This window comes from Oryx dammah, unplaced genomic scaffold, assembly GCF_014754425.2.
Source record: "Oryx dammah isolate SB20612 unplaced genomic scaffold, SCBI_Odam_1.1 HiC_scaffold_17, whole genome shotgun sequence".
In the NCBI taxonomy this organism is placed as follows: domain Eukaryota; kingdom Metazoa; phylum Chordata; class Mammalia; order Artiodactyla; family Bovidae; genus Oryx; species Oryx dammah.
Genome location: NW_024070201.1, coordinates 52,085,282 through 52,101,305, shown reverse-complemented (window position 1 = coordinate 52,101,305; position 16,024 = coordinate 52,085,282). Strand labels below are relative to the sequence as shown.

Below are 16,024 nucleotides of genomic sequence, written 5' to 3'. Positions count from 1 at the left end.
TTCCTAAGAGAAAAACGTGTCTCACAGAATTAAAAATAGGGTGTTTATGCTGGAGCTTAAAAAATAGAATGTTTGTTCTGAGTTTTGGTTTCCTCATCTGTGTAACAAGGATGACACCCCTGCTTCGCCAGGTTACTGTGAGAGCTAAATAAGACTGTGTGGAGTGGCCCCTGGCACAGGGCCTGGCACCGTGCAGGTGCTGGTACAGATTTGGTTGTTTAGGGCTGCCCTTGGTTGAGCCAGTGCTCCCAGGATTCACACAGGTTCAGGATCTTTCTCTTTCCCCCTAGAAAAACTGGCGCCAAGAAGACTGGTCCCCCAGTGCCCACAGAAGAGCCTCTCTGGAAGGAGAGAACGTGGGCCTGAAATCAAGCTAAGTGCTTCTAGAGATCACAATCACCCATCCTACAGATGAGGAAACTGAGGCTCAGGGAAAGGCAGCACCTTGCTTGGCATTTAACAGCCTGTAAGTGGCATAGCCTGCTCTGTCAGGCTCAGATGTCCCTTCTCCTGCCAGGTCCCGAGAGGTACCTTGATGCTGTGGAACACACTTGGCTGCAAATTTTGAGGATTTGGGCTGGCTTTGCCTCCAGGTGTGTCTTCTGTGCCCATCATGGCCTTGGCATCCTTGTCTGGCACCTGGAGCTCCTCACCCATCGGCCCTGTGGGACAGAAAGCCAGGGAGTGAGAGCGGAAATGGAATCTCAGAGAATGACACTGACCAGGCAACCTGAGGGGTTTCTTGGGTTGGTGAGAATCTGAGTCAAAGCACTGACAGCTTTCCTGCATCTCAGGAGCCAAAGGAGCCCTTCCTCAGAGGGTATGTGTGTGCTCCATGTGCCTAAGCTGGCCAGATCCCACTGAGACCACCTATCCACCTCTTCATTCCATTCCTAGCATAAAGCTTCCTTCCAGTGAGAAGCTGCAGATGCCGCCACACATCCTTTGAGCTGTGGTGCTAGTGTAGAAATGCATAGCCCTACCCTACTGGGGCCTGTATCTGTGAGACGTCCAGTGTTCCTGGAGGCTAACTCTGGGTCAGGGTTTGTCTGGCTTAGTCTAAGATCAGAGGTCTAGGGCCCCGTGCATGGTCAAGGCTTGGTCCAAAGTCAGGGCATAAAGGTTTTTCCTAGGGGTAGTTTGGAATAGATAGCAATACTTCCACAGGGCACTACACAGCATATAATCGCAGAACTCACCAGTCTAATGCCCAAATCATGATCTCATGGCCCACGGCAACCATGGTAACCTTGTCAGTCTCCCACTCACTGAAGCCCTTTCAGAGGCATCTGTCAGGGTTTCCTGAGGTTTAATCTCAGTGAGGAGCCTGGAAGCCCAGCCTTGGGAGATTCCACCTCTCCATTTAGAGGAAAACCTCAGGCAGCCCAGGCTTCTAGGACTTTCCTCCCCTCCTGGGGCCCTGCTTCCTGCGGAAGCCTCTCCATTGTCTCAAATGTCTCTCAACCTGGCAGGAACTTCCCCTCATTCAACAAGCTCCTTATGGAGCCCGAAAGCTGCCCTGAGGACACTCCTGACCGAGGGAAGGGGTGTGGGCTCTCTTACGACATCTCTGGACCTAGAAGACCAACTCAGCCAGAGGGATAAGGAAGCCTGCAGCCGCCACCAGCGAGGGTTTTCTGCTCCTCACACAAGGTACCTGGGAGCCTAAGGAATCTTTAAAAATTGAGATATAATTCATATACCATACAATCTATCCTTTCAGAGTATATAATTCAATGGTTTTAGTATATTCAAAAAGTCGCGACTATCTAATTAGTTACATACTACCTAATTAGTAATATAGTATCACCACTCTCTAATTCCAGAATACTTTCACCACCCCAGTAAGAAATCCCATATCCATGAGCAATCATTCCCCATTCCTCTATCCCTCCAGCTCCTGGCAACGAATGATCTATTTTCTGGCTCTCTGAGTTTGCTTATTGTGGATATTTTAAATGCGTTCACATAAAGGAAATCATACATGTGATATTGGCTTCTTTTACTTAGCCTAATATTTCAAGGCTTGTCCATGTTGTAGCTTGTATCTGTGCTCCATTCCTTTTAATGACTGAAATAATACTCCAATGTATGCGTATATACACAAATACATACAATTCCATTTAGTTTATCCATTTATCTGCTGATGGACATTTGGGTTGTTTCAGGTCCGGTGAACATTCATATACCGACTTTCAGGGAGATACACATGCTCAGTTCTCTTGAGTATACAGCCAGGAGTTGAATTCCTGATCCATAGGGTAACTCTGTCTCACTTCTGGAGGAACTGTCAAACTGTTTTCTAACACCATCTAACACCCATTCTTGCTAGCAGTGGGTCACGGTTCCAATTTCTCCACATTTTCACTAATATTTATTGTCTGTCTCTTTGATTACAACCATTCTCATGGGTGTGAAATGATATCTCATGTGGTTTTGATTTGCATTGCCCTAACGACTAATGCTGTTGAGCATCTTTTCATTGCTTATTGGCCATTTCTTTGGAAAAGTATCTATTCAAATAGCTTGAGTAATTTGGCTGAGGAAATGGAAGCATGTGTGGCTGGGGAGGAGTCCCTTTAATGGGTACGAACACGCAGAGGAAACGAGGAGATACTGAAGTAAAAGCGACACCTGACAGGGAGATGAGGGACTGGCCTAGGCGGGGGAAGTGGAGGTAATGCTCCGTGGACATCACTCTGAAGAAGAGAAAGTGAGGGGGTTCCCAGCAAACTCAACCAGAGGAGATTGACAGGACAATTTCCGAACTCCAGCTCCTCTCACAAGCAGAGCCCACTCACCCATAATAACATAAGTTCTGTGCTACATGCTTTCCATGTATGTAAAGGCTTGCGTGCACAATCTGTACTTTGGCCAAAAAGTTGGTTCGGGTCCACCCCGTCGTGACCAGATCCGACCGAACTTTTTGGCCAAACGGTAAGTGCTTGAGAAGCCTCTCCACAGCTCCATGCCTTCGTGCAGTCATGAGCTTTGTGCTTCTGATGGGGACACCGAGGTTCACAAGTAACTAGCTCTGCTAGCTCACACTAGTGCAGGAACTCAAGCTCAGGTGTTAACTTCATGCTGCTCTGCACTACTTGCACAGATTTAATGAGGGGTAGAAGCACAACATTCTTCTCTGTCTTGGCCCAGCCAGTCCTAGCCAGGCCACATGAAAGGCAGCAGTGCCTGCCTTCCAAGGGGCAGGTCAACCAGATGATGGAGTGGGAGCTGAGGTTGGGAGGGCAGAAGTCAGTAATGTTGATCCCCAGCTCTGAGAGAAGCCCAGGGCATGGGTGAGAGAGGGAACTGAAGGTCAGTGGAGCAGATCAGAACTTTCCACCCTCCTGTGACTCAGTGTATCGTATGAGCCCCTGGGGGGAGAAGGGGAAGCCCTGGCCCCGTTCCACTGGGTTCTGAAAGCAGCTTCCAGTCAGTGTGTCGATGGTCACTAAATAGGGCTGGTCAGACTGGTTGTCAGTCCCCTTTGAGCCCTTCCTGTGGGCTGGAGTCCTCTATAGAGGGGCTGGCAGCAGAGAGTCCGACGCCCCGAGAAGAGGTAGAGCTTCCCCTGGAAGGAAAGTCCTGAGTCCAGGGCTGTAGGTCCACCTCACCTGCTGACTCGGAGGTCCTTACCATCCTGTGAAGGCTTTTTCAAGGGCCAGCTCTGCAGGAGAGAGGGCAGCTGAGGGAGTGCCCCTGAGCTGGGCCCGGGGGCCCTGTAGGAATGAGGGGAGAGGCAGGGAGCCAGGCCCCAGGAGAAAATGACAGCCCCTTCCTCTCCCAGTTGGGCAGCCAGGTTTGGGGGCCCCAGGTAGGCCAGGTGCTTCCAAGGCCTAGCTCCTACAGCCCCAGAGCTGGCAGGCAAGGGGTCTGCGTGCCTGTCGGTGGGTCACATGGATGGCCATGCGCACGGGCACACTCATGTCTGTCAGCTGGTGAGTCACTGGGCTACCAGTCCACTGTCCTTTAGGAGACTCGTCTGTTCAAGTTTGTCAGTTCTTGAACAGAACTTACAATTGCAGAACCTACTGTTCTGCAATTGCTCAGAAAGTCAGTCAATTCAGAAATTGACTCAGAAATTGCCCTCAGAAATTCAGGGCAGTTTCAGTTGCCCTGAAATTCTGTCAACCAGAGACCTTCAGTTCAGACGCTCCAGATGTCTATGAGGCAGAGTGTACCGGCCACGGCCAAACCCCCTCCAGGGCCAGGAATTTGAGTCTGGGAGATGAGGGCTGAGATTCAGAGAGCAGCCTGACAGGAAGGGCCATTTTTCTCTGCCTGTTCTGTTTTCCTTAAAGACTCAAGGATCTGCCTCCTCCAGCCACCTCCCAGCTATAAACAGCAAATCTCAGGCAGATATGGGACTGAGTATATGTTTCAAGGGGCTTCCCAAGTGGTGCTAGTGGTAAAGAACCCGCCTGCCAGTGCAGGAGATGTAAGAGATGCCTGTTCAATCCCCAGGTTGGGAAGATACCCTGGAGAAGGGCATGGCAATCCACCCTCCAGTATTCTTGCCTGGAGAACCCCATGGACAGAGGAACCTGATGGGCTACAGTCCATGGGGGTCACAAAGCGCTGGACTCGAATGAAGTGACCTAGCACGCACGTACACAAAGGTTACAAAGTCCCCAGACCTGGGTCTGAACCCCAGCCCAGCCACTGGTCCTCTGTGGAGCATGGATGTGCCCTTGATTAGCTTGTCTCCTTTGTAAAGTAAGCATATAGCCTCTACTCAGGGAGGTAAGGCATCTCGGGAGGCTGGCTCAGACCTGGCACACCATAGGCCCCCTGAGGGCCAATCTTCCCCTCTTCTGAAATCTTCAAGCACCTCTGAGGCTCCAGGCCCAACTGAACCCTTCCACACACAGCTGGCTCCTCCACGTGAACTGCTTCCTCTCACAGTGCCATCATCCATCTCCAGATTATCTCTCTCCCTCCGATCCAAGCCCCAGTCAACCACAAGACCCGAGGACCTAGGTTCCTTCCCGCTGTGCACGCTCATAGCCATGCAGGCAGTTGCACAGGTTTCAATCCTCCAGCTGGGATCCTCATCCTCAACGCAGGGATGGCAACCCCTACTTCCCACTGCCGAGAGCACCCACTGAGAACCTGAACCTTCCCTCCACATTCAGCGAGGACCCTAAAAGCCCCAAACCACAGCTTACCAATGACATTAACTTGACTTTGCTACTCTACTGTCTTCATTAGCAATTTTCTTCTTACTTTTCTTAGATTGAGCAGCCCCAGCAAATTGCTTGATTTTTCATTACAGAAACTTCCAGAAAGACGGAGCAACTGTTCAAGAAAAACTGTCAGCACCTCTGATTCTTTGAATCTCTACCCGCGAAATCCTCACTCTGATGTTTCTGCCAACAAACCCTGGACTGTTGTATCATGATTCTTGCTCAATGCTATTGATCTTTCCTCCCCATTCTGAGACACTGCCAAAACTTCAAGAGGTGTGTTGGCCCTTATCTTGGTAAAAAGCAGACTTTGTCTTATCAACAGGTTGTGTCACTAATGTAGGAGAGCCAGCATGGACACAACACATATAGATGCTCAGTGAGCATTGCTTTCTTCGCTGTCAGGTACAAACACCCTGCCTGCCTCCATAATTGCTTTGGGACAGCAAGAGCATTGCTGCCTCTAGAACCTGGGAACAAGGAGAAACGTCCACCCGGAAGGGCCACGGAGATAGGGGCTGGAGACCCAGCTCTCTGGCTCACCGCCACCCGCTGATGGGAAAGGCTCACTGTCTCCCCTTGAGGCTACCCTATGTGCTGCGCTGGGCACACTCACCCATCTGCCTAGCAAACCATTGAGGTAGCTGCTGTGACTCCATGAATGAGGAAACCGAAGCACAGAGAGGGGAGGGGGCCTGTCCAGGTCCTGGGGCCGGTAAACAGCAAAGCCTAGACTGGAGCTCAGACCTGTTTGACTCTTGGGCCCCTAATAGCAGCCATGAAATGGAGGCTACTGATCATGGCCTTAGAACCTATGAAAAATACTCCCCTTGTAGCCATGTCTGATTCTGGCCTGGCTTCCCTCCAGTGAATTGCCAAAGGTAGTTGCAATGGGGACAGTTCTACCAGCTGACTTTTTAGCTTATCAGTCACTTCGTCAGTTCATTGGTCAGTTCAAGGCTGGACAGAGAAATGTGGTGAGAAGCACACGGCTCCTGGCCTAGGGGGTCTGCGTGTGGTGAGAGCCTGGAACTTGTAAAAAGGCCCAGATGTGAACTTTGAGGAGGGACGAGCTGAGGAATGCCGAGAGAGCCTGGGAGGGTTCTCACATCCTGAGGATGGAGCAGGAGGGCTTGGACTAAGGAAGGACAAGAAAAGGGCACTTTCTCTCCAGAATATTCCAGCCTGTCCCTCAGCAGAGAGACCATGACCTAGGGTCACTCAGACCCACTGTGGCCTTGGGCCAGCAGCTCTCTGAGCCTCTGCAAAATAGAAATAATGAGCCTTGCCTCTTAAGCCTGTATGAGGGTCCCAGAGGTAGCATCCTTTGTCAACTCCAGGATGACACACAGTGTCAGTTTTGTCCGCGTTTGCCCCAAACTCACCTGGGAGCTATCTCTAGGCCTGGTCACCAGGCCTCAGAACTTACTGTCCTCCGGGGGGCACCCATCCTCGGTAATACTCTCTCACCTCCCGCTGGTCCCTGAAGAGACACAGACCCCTCAGGAAGCCTCCCTCCACTGTCTCCTGGTCTTCCCTCCGTGCTCCATAATCACCTGCTGCATTCCATTCCGTGACTTCAGGGAAGCTAAATCCTGCAGGCCTCCAGCTAAAGGTTTGTATGCGGCAACTAAAGATCTCACGCGCTACAATGAAGATCAGAGATTTCCCATGTGCCGCAACTAAGATCCAGCACAGCCAAGAAAATAAATATCTTAAATTCCAAAAAGAGAGAAGGGAAGGCCTCTCCCGGAAACCTGCCACCACACACACTTTGCCTGGGCCGTCAGAGGAACTGGCAGAGAGATAATACAGGGCAATGGTTACAACACGGAGGCCCTGGACAAAGGCCCTCTGTGCAGCTGCGTGAGCTGTGCGCCATGAGGTGAAGGGTGCCCTCTGGAGTTGTGCAGCGGATGGCAGTCCTGCCTGGAGCCGCATCTGACTCCTAGCCATTTTCATTTGGCTTGAACAATGCAACAATGCTGGCTCACTGAGTGTTTTTAAGCTAGTTGCCAGCATTTAAAAGTCAGGAAATTTCACACGAAACTCCCACTTTTTGTTTTTTCTTGAAAGATTAGCAGATCTGGCCACATTGGGCCTACTTTCCCATATGGAAACAGCTGGTCTAAGATGTTGGCCTTTCATGTGGCAATTTGTCCTGTGAGAGCCTCTTTGAGCTCATCTGGCTTGCTCCAGGACCCTTTACACTTGCCTATGGGTTTCCCTGTCTGTGACCCACAGCACCCCTGGGAACTGCAGAGTACTGTGGGACAGGAAGCCAGGGCTGGGTGAACCCTTTGAAGGGTGAGGCAACAAGGCCAGAAAAGGCCAGGACTTGCCCAGGCTCACCACGGTGGGGGACACAGCTGGTCTCTGCTGCTTCTAGGAGAAAGAATGAAGGTTCCACACATGCTAACAGCTCCACAAGACAGGTGGCCGGGGTTTTGGAAGCAAGCAACCTAGGTCCCTGCTCTCAGGGAGCTATGAGGGTGTGTGTGTCTGTGTGTGTGTGTGTGTGTGTGGTGACAGGGCAAACATCTAACACAGAACCACAGCACGTGCTCACTATGTGACATGAGGAGTCCCAAGACTTTAGGAACACAGTGAAGAGGCTCTAACCTACGTTGGAAGGTTCTGGAAGGCCTCCTCAGGGAAGAAACGTCAGAGTAAGGGGCGAAAGTGTGAAAGTGCAAAGACTGCTCAGGAAACAAATAGTCTGGGAAGACAGGAGCCCTGGGGTCAAGGTGGGGAGGTGAGGCTGGAGTGGCCAGGCTATGACTGCCCTTGAATGCCAGGCTGGAGGGCTGGGCTTCATCCTGGGCTCAGGGATGAGGTCTAATTTGGTTTCCTATGAAGACCTCTGTGCCATCTGGGGGAGAGTGGAGAGGTCAGGCTGTGGGCTGGGACCAGGGAGAAGGCAGGAGTAAGGAGAAGTGGAGCAGATGGTCGTGGGGCCTGGGCCAGGTAGGGGCTGTAGGGATGCAGAGTAATGAGCTGATGAACCACAGCTGGGAGGTGGAATGGACAGGATTTGCTGGAAAAGCAGGTGGGTGGGGAGTGCAGGAAGACGAGGAGCCCTGGGGGCAGGGGAGTGGGGAGTGGGGAGAGGTACAGCTTTTGGTCTGGGAATACTGCCACGGAAGGTGGGATTGTAGCATAATGGTGAGCTCAGCCATGTGTGAGTCTGGGCTGGTAGGGGAGCTCCCAGAGGAAGAGGCCTAGGGGGCCATGGGCTCCAGGAGAGCCCATGAGAGGACACGGGCCAAAGCCAGTCCTCTGGCTCTCTGTCTGGAAGGCACGTGTGGAGAGAAGGAAAGAAAAGCCACACGTGGGCAAACTTGGCTTGTAAAGTGAGAAGATCCATCGCGTTTATGCCCTACAGAGCAAAAGGAGGAACCCATCCTGGAACCATGTTCAGATGCCAAGGTTAAGGTGATAGAGCAGTGTCACAAAGAAGTCTGGATGTTTCTGGAAAACCTACCAACCTCCAGCACTCACACACCCACAGCCTGAGCCTGGGGAGGCAAATATTCACAGCAGCAGACACTGGGCAATGCCTCTGTCACAGTGATGGCAGGTACCTCCCTCCGGAAGTGTTGGGATAGGAGGAGGCCAGCGTCTCGGACAACCCCACCTCCAGCCCTTCCTACCTCCTAGATCTCCCTGGGCTGCTAGCTCTTGCAGCCCACGCCAGCTCCCTCTCCCTCCCCCTCCGCTCCCCCTCCTGGTTCAGTTCCCCCAGCCCTTTCTCTGGAATGCCAGGCTGGTCACCCACCTGCATCATTTACGTCCCCCTCCTGTCTGCCTGATACGCCAGTGGACTACCCCCAGGCAGAGGCTCTCCTTTCCTGGGTATAGCAGGCCCCTGTTGAAACCCTCTGGGTCAGAACCTTTGAGTTCAAATATTTGTTTGCTACATTGTATGACCTGGGGCAGTTTATTTAGCCTCTCTAAGCCTCAGCTACCCTCTCTGGGCACACAGCATTTTTGGTAGGATTAAAGAAGACCATCCTGCCTGGTACACTGTGGTCCTCAACAATGGTTAACCACTCTTCCACCCCATCGGCAGCACGTGAGTCCAGACGCCTCAGCATCCAGGAGATCAAAGCCACCCTAGTGAACATTCTTCTGTAACTCCAGTAGATGCCGGCCATTCCCCAAATTCATCCTGTTCTTTTCCACCTCTCTGCCTTCGCACATGTTATACCCTCAGCCTGGCTTCCCAAGGTGTTCCTACCTTCTCAGAAAACCACTTCTCATCTTGCAAGGACTCAGTTTAAAAACATGATTGTTGAATTGAGCTAAACTGAAGGAGGGAGAAGAGAAAGCTGGAGCGTGGGGGGTCTGGGGAAGCAGGGGCTGCGGCGGGCCGGGGGTAGGGTCGGGGAGCTTGGGGATCCAAGGGGCTTCAGTGCCCCATGTGACACCACGGGGCTTGTGCACAGTGGGGGTGGGGGGAGGTTATAATCAAAGACAGGAAGCGGGGTCAGGTCTCAGGCTTTGGCCTTGGCTTTCCTCTTTGGGAAATTCCTCCTAGCAGGACCCTTGGGTGGTCTGTTGGGAAGACAATAACATGCTGCAGGCCTCCAGCTGTTGCTTTTTTCTGGTGGTTTCCAAGCTGGGTCACAGACCCTGCACTGGGACTTTCTATTCTCAATTCTGACCCCGACTACCCCATCTAGACTCAAGATGACCCTAAAAAATAGAGATGAAGGCACAGAGAAGGGAGGGTGAGCCCTGAGCCTGCAGGGAATCCAGGCCGGCCTCCTTAGACTTAAAATACAGAGCCTGAGGCTCAGAGACACATGGGCATTGGCCCAGGCCACACCCTGTCCACCAACCACAAGTTCTGGTTCATCTCTCTCTGTGTTTACGTTTACTCCCCAGCACCTCACTGTAGCCCCATCTCACTCCTTATCATGAATCTCCAGTCCTCAACAAGAGTAGGCTTTCAAAGCAGGTTGAAGGAGGGAAGGAATGTCATGGGGGTGGGGGTGGAAGCATGACGAAGCTTCCAGGAGGCTGCATCTTCCCCAATACCTGACCTCTGCCCAGCCTGTGCAGAGTTCTGGGGCCTCAGGAATGGATCAAGTCAGACCCCATTCCCAGGGAGCTCCCAGGCTGGGGAGGTGGGCCTTGTTCTCCATCACTCCAAACATCAGCACTTGGGGTTCTGGACTGTAGCCCAGGAGGGGGAGTGGGAGCCAAGTTTATCTCCTCTCTACCCCCAGGGTGTGGATGGGCCCAGACTTGCACCCTGGAGAGAGCCAAGCCCCTGCCCCATATAAGAGCCCTCTTCCCTCCAGAGACAGAAAGCTGAGCATCTCAGCAGTGGAAGGGACCAAGCGACCACCTCAGCCAACCCCTACCATCGACTGCACGAATCCCAGAGAGAGACAGACACAGACTGGGGAGTAGATACCTGGCACCCAATTGTGGGGTCTAAGCAAGCTCGCCATGTGTTTCCCAGCTGCCTGAGATCTGGCCCAGAGGACACAGCCCAGTCTGGGAGGAATAACTCTCCTGCCCTCTCTGCAGTCACTAGCTCCCAGACAAGAGCTTGCTTTGTCTGGAGCCAGTGGAGAAGTGCCCAAGGTGGGTGGAGACTCGGCAGTGTGGGGTATGTGGAGGGAAGAGGAAACCCCAAAGGCAAGGAGGCAGAAGGGAAAGGGCTTTGGCGTCTGGCTGATCTGGTTCTGGCCCCCCACTCTGCTGCTTGCTTGCTGGGTGACCTTGGCCGTGTCACTTACGCTCTGTGAACATGTGTTTCCTCACATATTAAAAAAAGGGTGAGAATGTGCATTCTCATCAGGTCAGTGATGCAGAGCTGCAGTGTGAACCTGGTTCCTTCCCTTGCCCTACCTCCTATCCTGGGTTGGCCCACATGTCAACCTAGGACTGAAGAGAACAACAGAAACACCACCAGGAACCTCCCTGCAAAGGGAAGGTCAAACAGCATATGGGAGAGAGGTTACTTTCAACTGGATCAGTCAGGGAGGCTTCCTGGAAGAGGTGGCATTTGGAAGAGTTAGAAAACAAGGCAGATTTCACCAGAATGGAATGTGGGCACGTGCCTTCCTTTGGGTAGAGGGAAAGCTGAGCAAAGGTGCAGAGAAGGGAAAGTGGCTTCTCTGAATCACAAAAATAGGAATGGTCTGGGGAGATAATTTTTCTCAAGCACCTCTCCCACAGACTGGGACGCTCTGCCTGTTATCTAAAAGCACATGGTGAGTTGGTGGTGAGGCTTCACTGAGGCCCAGTTCTGACCCCGGCTCCTCTCTCTGCTGTCTGCCCCTGGCTGGGCCTGCTGGCCCCTCTCCCTCGGGTGAGCTGGGTGTGGGTCTTTTCTCAGGCTCTTTGTCCTGCCTGCAACCCTCAGACCAGAAAGAGGGCATGGGGGAAGACTGGCCTCAGCTCAGATTAGGGCTCAGGAAGGGAGGCCAGAGGTGGCTTCTGGTGGCTCAGTGGGCAGATGCTAGGGTCAGCCTCCCTCCAGCTGTACGTGTGGGAAGTGGAAGACCAGCTAGAGAACATTCCAGAACCAAGCCCTGCTGGCATCAGAATAACAATTGAGGGACAGGTGCAGTACAACCAAAGTCTCTAGTTTTTTCCCATTTCCATCGATCACCAGGATCCCACAGCTTGCCAAGGCTACTGAGAATTTGGTTTGTTGGTGGCCTATCTCCAAACCAACTCACCTGAATCTGACCTCGTTGTCATTTCTCCTGTGAGGCCCTAAGAGGAAGCATCCATCCCCACCCTTCCTTCCACACCACAGTCCCCAAGTCAGGGCTGCAACACAGCCGCATCTGCCCACTCGACCCAGGAAGCCCATGCGTCTCCTCCCTCTGGACGCAAGTCAGGCCTTGTCTGAGTGGGTGAGAGGCACAGAGACAACTGCAGGGAGGCCAGAGGTGATCACCACAGGGTGTCCAGCCCAAGAGCAACCCTGTCTGAAGATCCTTTGTTTCTTCCACCTCCCTCTTCCTGCCCCAGAAACTGGGCGCTCCTGTTCCCAGAACCACTGCCCTCTCCAAACAGTGCTTCCGTCACCCTCTGGTCTCAGCTTCTCTTCTCGAGGTTTTAAGACACCTTCCCACCTGCCTCCTCCTCACCTCAACGCCCAGGGTCTCTGCAGGTCTCTCTCTGATTCCACTTCTCAGCTTTCCGGCGCAGTCTGCTCTCTCCTGATCTCTGTTGTCAGTTTTCCCTCTCTCTGTCTCTGCCTCTCTTTACTTCTCCGGTTTCTTCTGGAGTCCCTGTCTTCCACACACTGCAGCTGACACCTGTTGATCTTTGTCTTCTGCCATCTCTGGCCTCTGTCTCTGCCTTTGTCCGACCCTGAGTGTCTCTGGACTTGCTGGATCTCTGACTATATACTTCTGTCTCTATTTTTGTCTGCTTTTTCTGTCTCTAGCTTTGCCTGCTTCAGAGAGGGAACAGGACATGGGGAGTAACAGGAGGCCTGCCCTTCCATTGCTCTTTCGGTCTCTCTGTCTCAGCAGGGAGGTTAAGCTGGCTGCCCTGTCTCCAGCTGAGTAAACAGCAATGCTTCTTACCTCTCTGGTCCTTCACTCATTCATTCAACACACCCTCACTAGATCTGGCCATATGCCTGGCTCTATGTAGGGAACTAGGAGCCCCTACTTCCCTGACCCCAGCGCACATATGTTAACTCTACAGCCTCCCTCTTCACCATAGGAACATGGCCCCCAGACTCCCTACCAGTGCCCCTTTCTTACTTTGTCCAGACTTACCTATCCTGGGTGCCATGACTTCTGGAGTGGGGCGGTGAGTGTCAGCCCCTATTCCAATCACAGGACTGGATTTTAGCAGGAGAGAGGCAGTGAGAGCTTATGGGAGCTCCCGGAGACAGCAGCTGGGGAGCCACGGTGGGGATGCGCCAGTGTGCGGATTCCAGCCACTGGGTCGACCGATGCCACACTGGATAGCAGCCCCCTCTTCCAGGTGGGTAAGGAAGTCCTGCTCAGACTTGACCCTGCCCCCCAAGGGCCTATTTCCTTTAGTCACTTGTTCCTACTCTCTGTCTCTTTCTCTGAATCCCTGTGATTTCTGGCTGGGGCAGCCCAGAACCAGAGTTGTGGAGGAGGCTGGGTTTGTTTAGATACAGCCCCGCTGGTGGGAGGAGGCTGCTGACAGCCTTCCCTCAGCCTGTTCCTTCCCAGCTTCTTGGTGTGGCATTTCCCTAGGATATTTTCTTCTACTAGTGGTGGGGAGATGGGGGGTGGAGGGAATGTGGATGGCCCTCCCAGCCCTGGGGTCATTCAGTCCTGATTTTCCAGTTTCCTCTCAGCACTCACTCTGAGCCTCCTCCCTCATCAAACTCTTGTCTCAGTTACAGAACTTTTTTCACCCTTCACGAGCCCCATATAAGGCCGTTTCTCCCACTGTCCTTTTTCACTGAACCTCTGTCTCCCTCCAGCTCTCTTCCCCTCTCACTGAACCCCTATCTCTTCTCTGAGCTCCACAGATCCAGAGCAAGGAGGAACCCCATCCACTGGGAATCACGGTGGCCAGCCCCTGGGAGATGGGGTATCACGGCAGCAGCTCCATAAAGTATCGCTCTCTCAGTGGAGGGTGGGGTTGGAGAGCAGAAGAGCATACAAGAGATCCCCAGAGTTTTTTGCATTGAAGACTGAAGATGGAGGCCTTGGAGCCAGACAGACCTGAGTCCTATCTCAGCTTTGTCATTCCATGGTCAAGTGACTTTAGGCAAGTCCCTGCACCTCTCTGAGAGTCAGCTGCCTCCTCTATAAAGAGGGACTGACAGTCCTCACAGGGCCACTGTGCAAATTCAGTGCAGGAAAGAACCGAAGCCTGAGGCCTGGAGCTCAGAGAAGGGAGTGGCAGAGGCGGGACTCAGAACAGGGCAGGGAAAGGGAAAGTGAACCTGGTTTGCCTCTTCTGCCTTGCTCAGCACTTTCACATGTGAGGCCCCACTGGCCCCTCCTAATGAACTTTCGGGCCAGGAACATATTCCCCCATTTTACAGATGAGGCATTGAGTCTCAGTAACCACCCATAGGTCACCTGGCTAGGAGGTGGTGGGGTCTTGCCTTGAACCTCTGATACTAGGAACCAGGCTTTTTCCTCCGCCCAAGCTGCATTTTCTGAGAAAGACCTCTGCTGCTGCTGCTGCTGCTGCTAAGTCGCTTCAGTCGTGTCTGACTCTGTGCGACCCCCAAATCCAGGATACAGAAGTGAACCCGACCCAGTTCCAAGAATAGAGTCTTTGCATGTTACAAGGATGTGGACTGGAGTCCAGCTTTTGGAGTGCAACAGTAGAGAGATGCACATGAGCCTCACTTTGTTCCTAGTGGCATAAGGGATGCTAGAAGGAAGTGGGGAGTATCTGAAACAATCACAGCAGCCTGGCACATAGTAGGCCCTTGACAGATACTCATAGTGTGAGTGAGTCTCTGAGAGATCAGAACTGGGAATGCAGGACCACCACCCAGGAGAGGTCAACAATTGGCTTCAGTTGATAGGAAGTTCAGTTCAGTTCAATCGCTCAGTTGTGTCCTACTCTTTGCGACCCCATGAATCGCAGCACGCCAGGCCTCCCTGTCCATCACCAACTCCCGGAGTTTACTCAAACTCATGTCCATTGAGTCGGTGATGCCATCCAGCCATCTCATCCTCTGTCGTCCCCTTCTCCTCCTACGCCCAATCCCTCCCAGCATCAGAGTCTTTTCCAATGAGTCAACTCTTCACATGAGGTGGCCAAAGTACTGGAGTTTCAGCTTTAGCATCATTCCTTCCAAAGAACACCCAGGGCTGATCTCATTTAGAATGGACTGGTTGGATCTCCTTGCAGTCCAAGGGACTCTCAAGGGTCTTCTCCAACACCACAGTTCAAAAGCACCAATTCTTAAAACCAGACCCCCAATTCTGTTTGCGAAAGTCAAACTGGCTTTCCCTCTCTAAATCCTTCAGACAGGCACTGTGAGTCCTCACAGAGACTGGCAGAGGTGCAGCCTCCCAGACTCCAAATTGCAGGCATGTGGTTGAGAAAGGAAAGGTCCCTTTTAACTTTCTGGAAGCTCACTACCCCCACAGTGGCTCCAGAGGCTGCGGAAGCTCTGCACATGGAATGATGTTGGGACTGGCTTGGCTGGCTAAGTTCATTTCACCAATCTCTGAGTCTAAGCATGCACATCACCCCACAGGGCACAGAACATACAGTAACCTCAGGCATGAGCAGCCTTCATTTATCACTTCAGCCTCCCCAGGCTGACCTAGGTCCAAGAATATTCTTGAATTCAGCTGTGGAATTAGAGGATGAGTCCAATCTCCAGGACCTTCTGGGAGTTAGGCTAACAGGCCTTCAGATAACTCTTGGACTAATCCAGCAGTGAGGTTTCCATTTTGGGTGGCCCAGGCTTAAGGTTCAACCAACCTGGTTTGCACCCCACCATTGCCACTTACCATCGTGGTGTTTGCTAAGCCCTGTACATTTCACAGGGCCCTAGGATGTGTGTGGATTGTAACACCATCTGTGGATACACACAGTTTGCAAAGCTTGATGCCTTTTTACAGTCCCATGTTGGCGGCAAAGCCTGGCACAGTTTACAGAACTCCGCAGCTTGCAGGGCCCCATGATGTTTGCACCGTCCTGCATCTTGTGTCGAGTCTGAGGCTGCTTGTGAAACTCCAAGCCATTTGCAGAACCCAAGCTCTTTTGCAAACCAGGCAAGATAGGGGACTCTTCATTTTGTAGAACTATCTGAATTTGGAGACAAGGGGAGAGCCCCAGGCTTCAGCCTTAAGACCTCTGGTCCCAGCTCTGTAACAACATTGCTGTGGGACTTGGAG

The 16,024-nt window shown here is 52.5% G+C and overlaps 1 protein-coding gene across 7 annotated transcripts in view; it reads right to left on the bottom strand.

The window, feature by feature from the left end:
• The window catches only part of SLCO2B1 (solute carrier organic anion transporter family member 2B1), a 48,860-nt gene extending 35,466 nt beyond the window's left edge, over positions 1 to 13,394 (bottom strand). For 3 of the 7 annotated variants that reach the window (XM_040258815.1, XM_040258816.1, XM_040258821.1), the window contains exons 1-3: positions 12,947 to 13,393; positions 11,888 to 12,086; positions 532 to 662 (exon numbers count right to left, since the gene is read on the bottom strand). In XM_040258815.1, coding sequence (XP_040114749.1) covers positions 532 to 662; positions 11,888 to 11,909 — 153 coding nt within the window. In that variant the 5' untranslated portion in view covers positions 11,910 to 12,086; positions 12,947 to 13,393. Of the gene's footprint in view, positions 1 to 531; positions 663 to 5,168; positions 5,679 to 11,887; positions 12,087 to 12,946 lie in introns of those variants that run through there. The other 4 variants (XM_040258817.1, XM_040258818.1, XM_040258820.1 and 1 more) reach the window with 3 other exon arrangements.
• Positions 13,395 to 16,024: the final 2,630 nt, after the last annotated feature.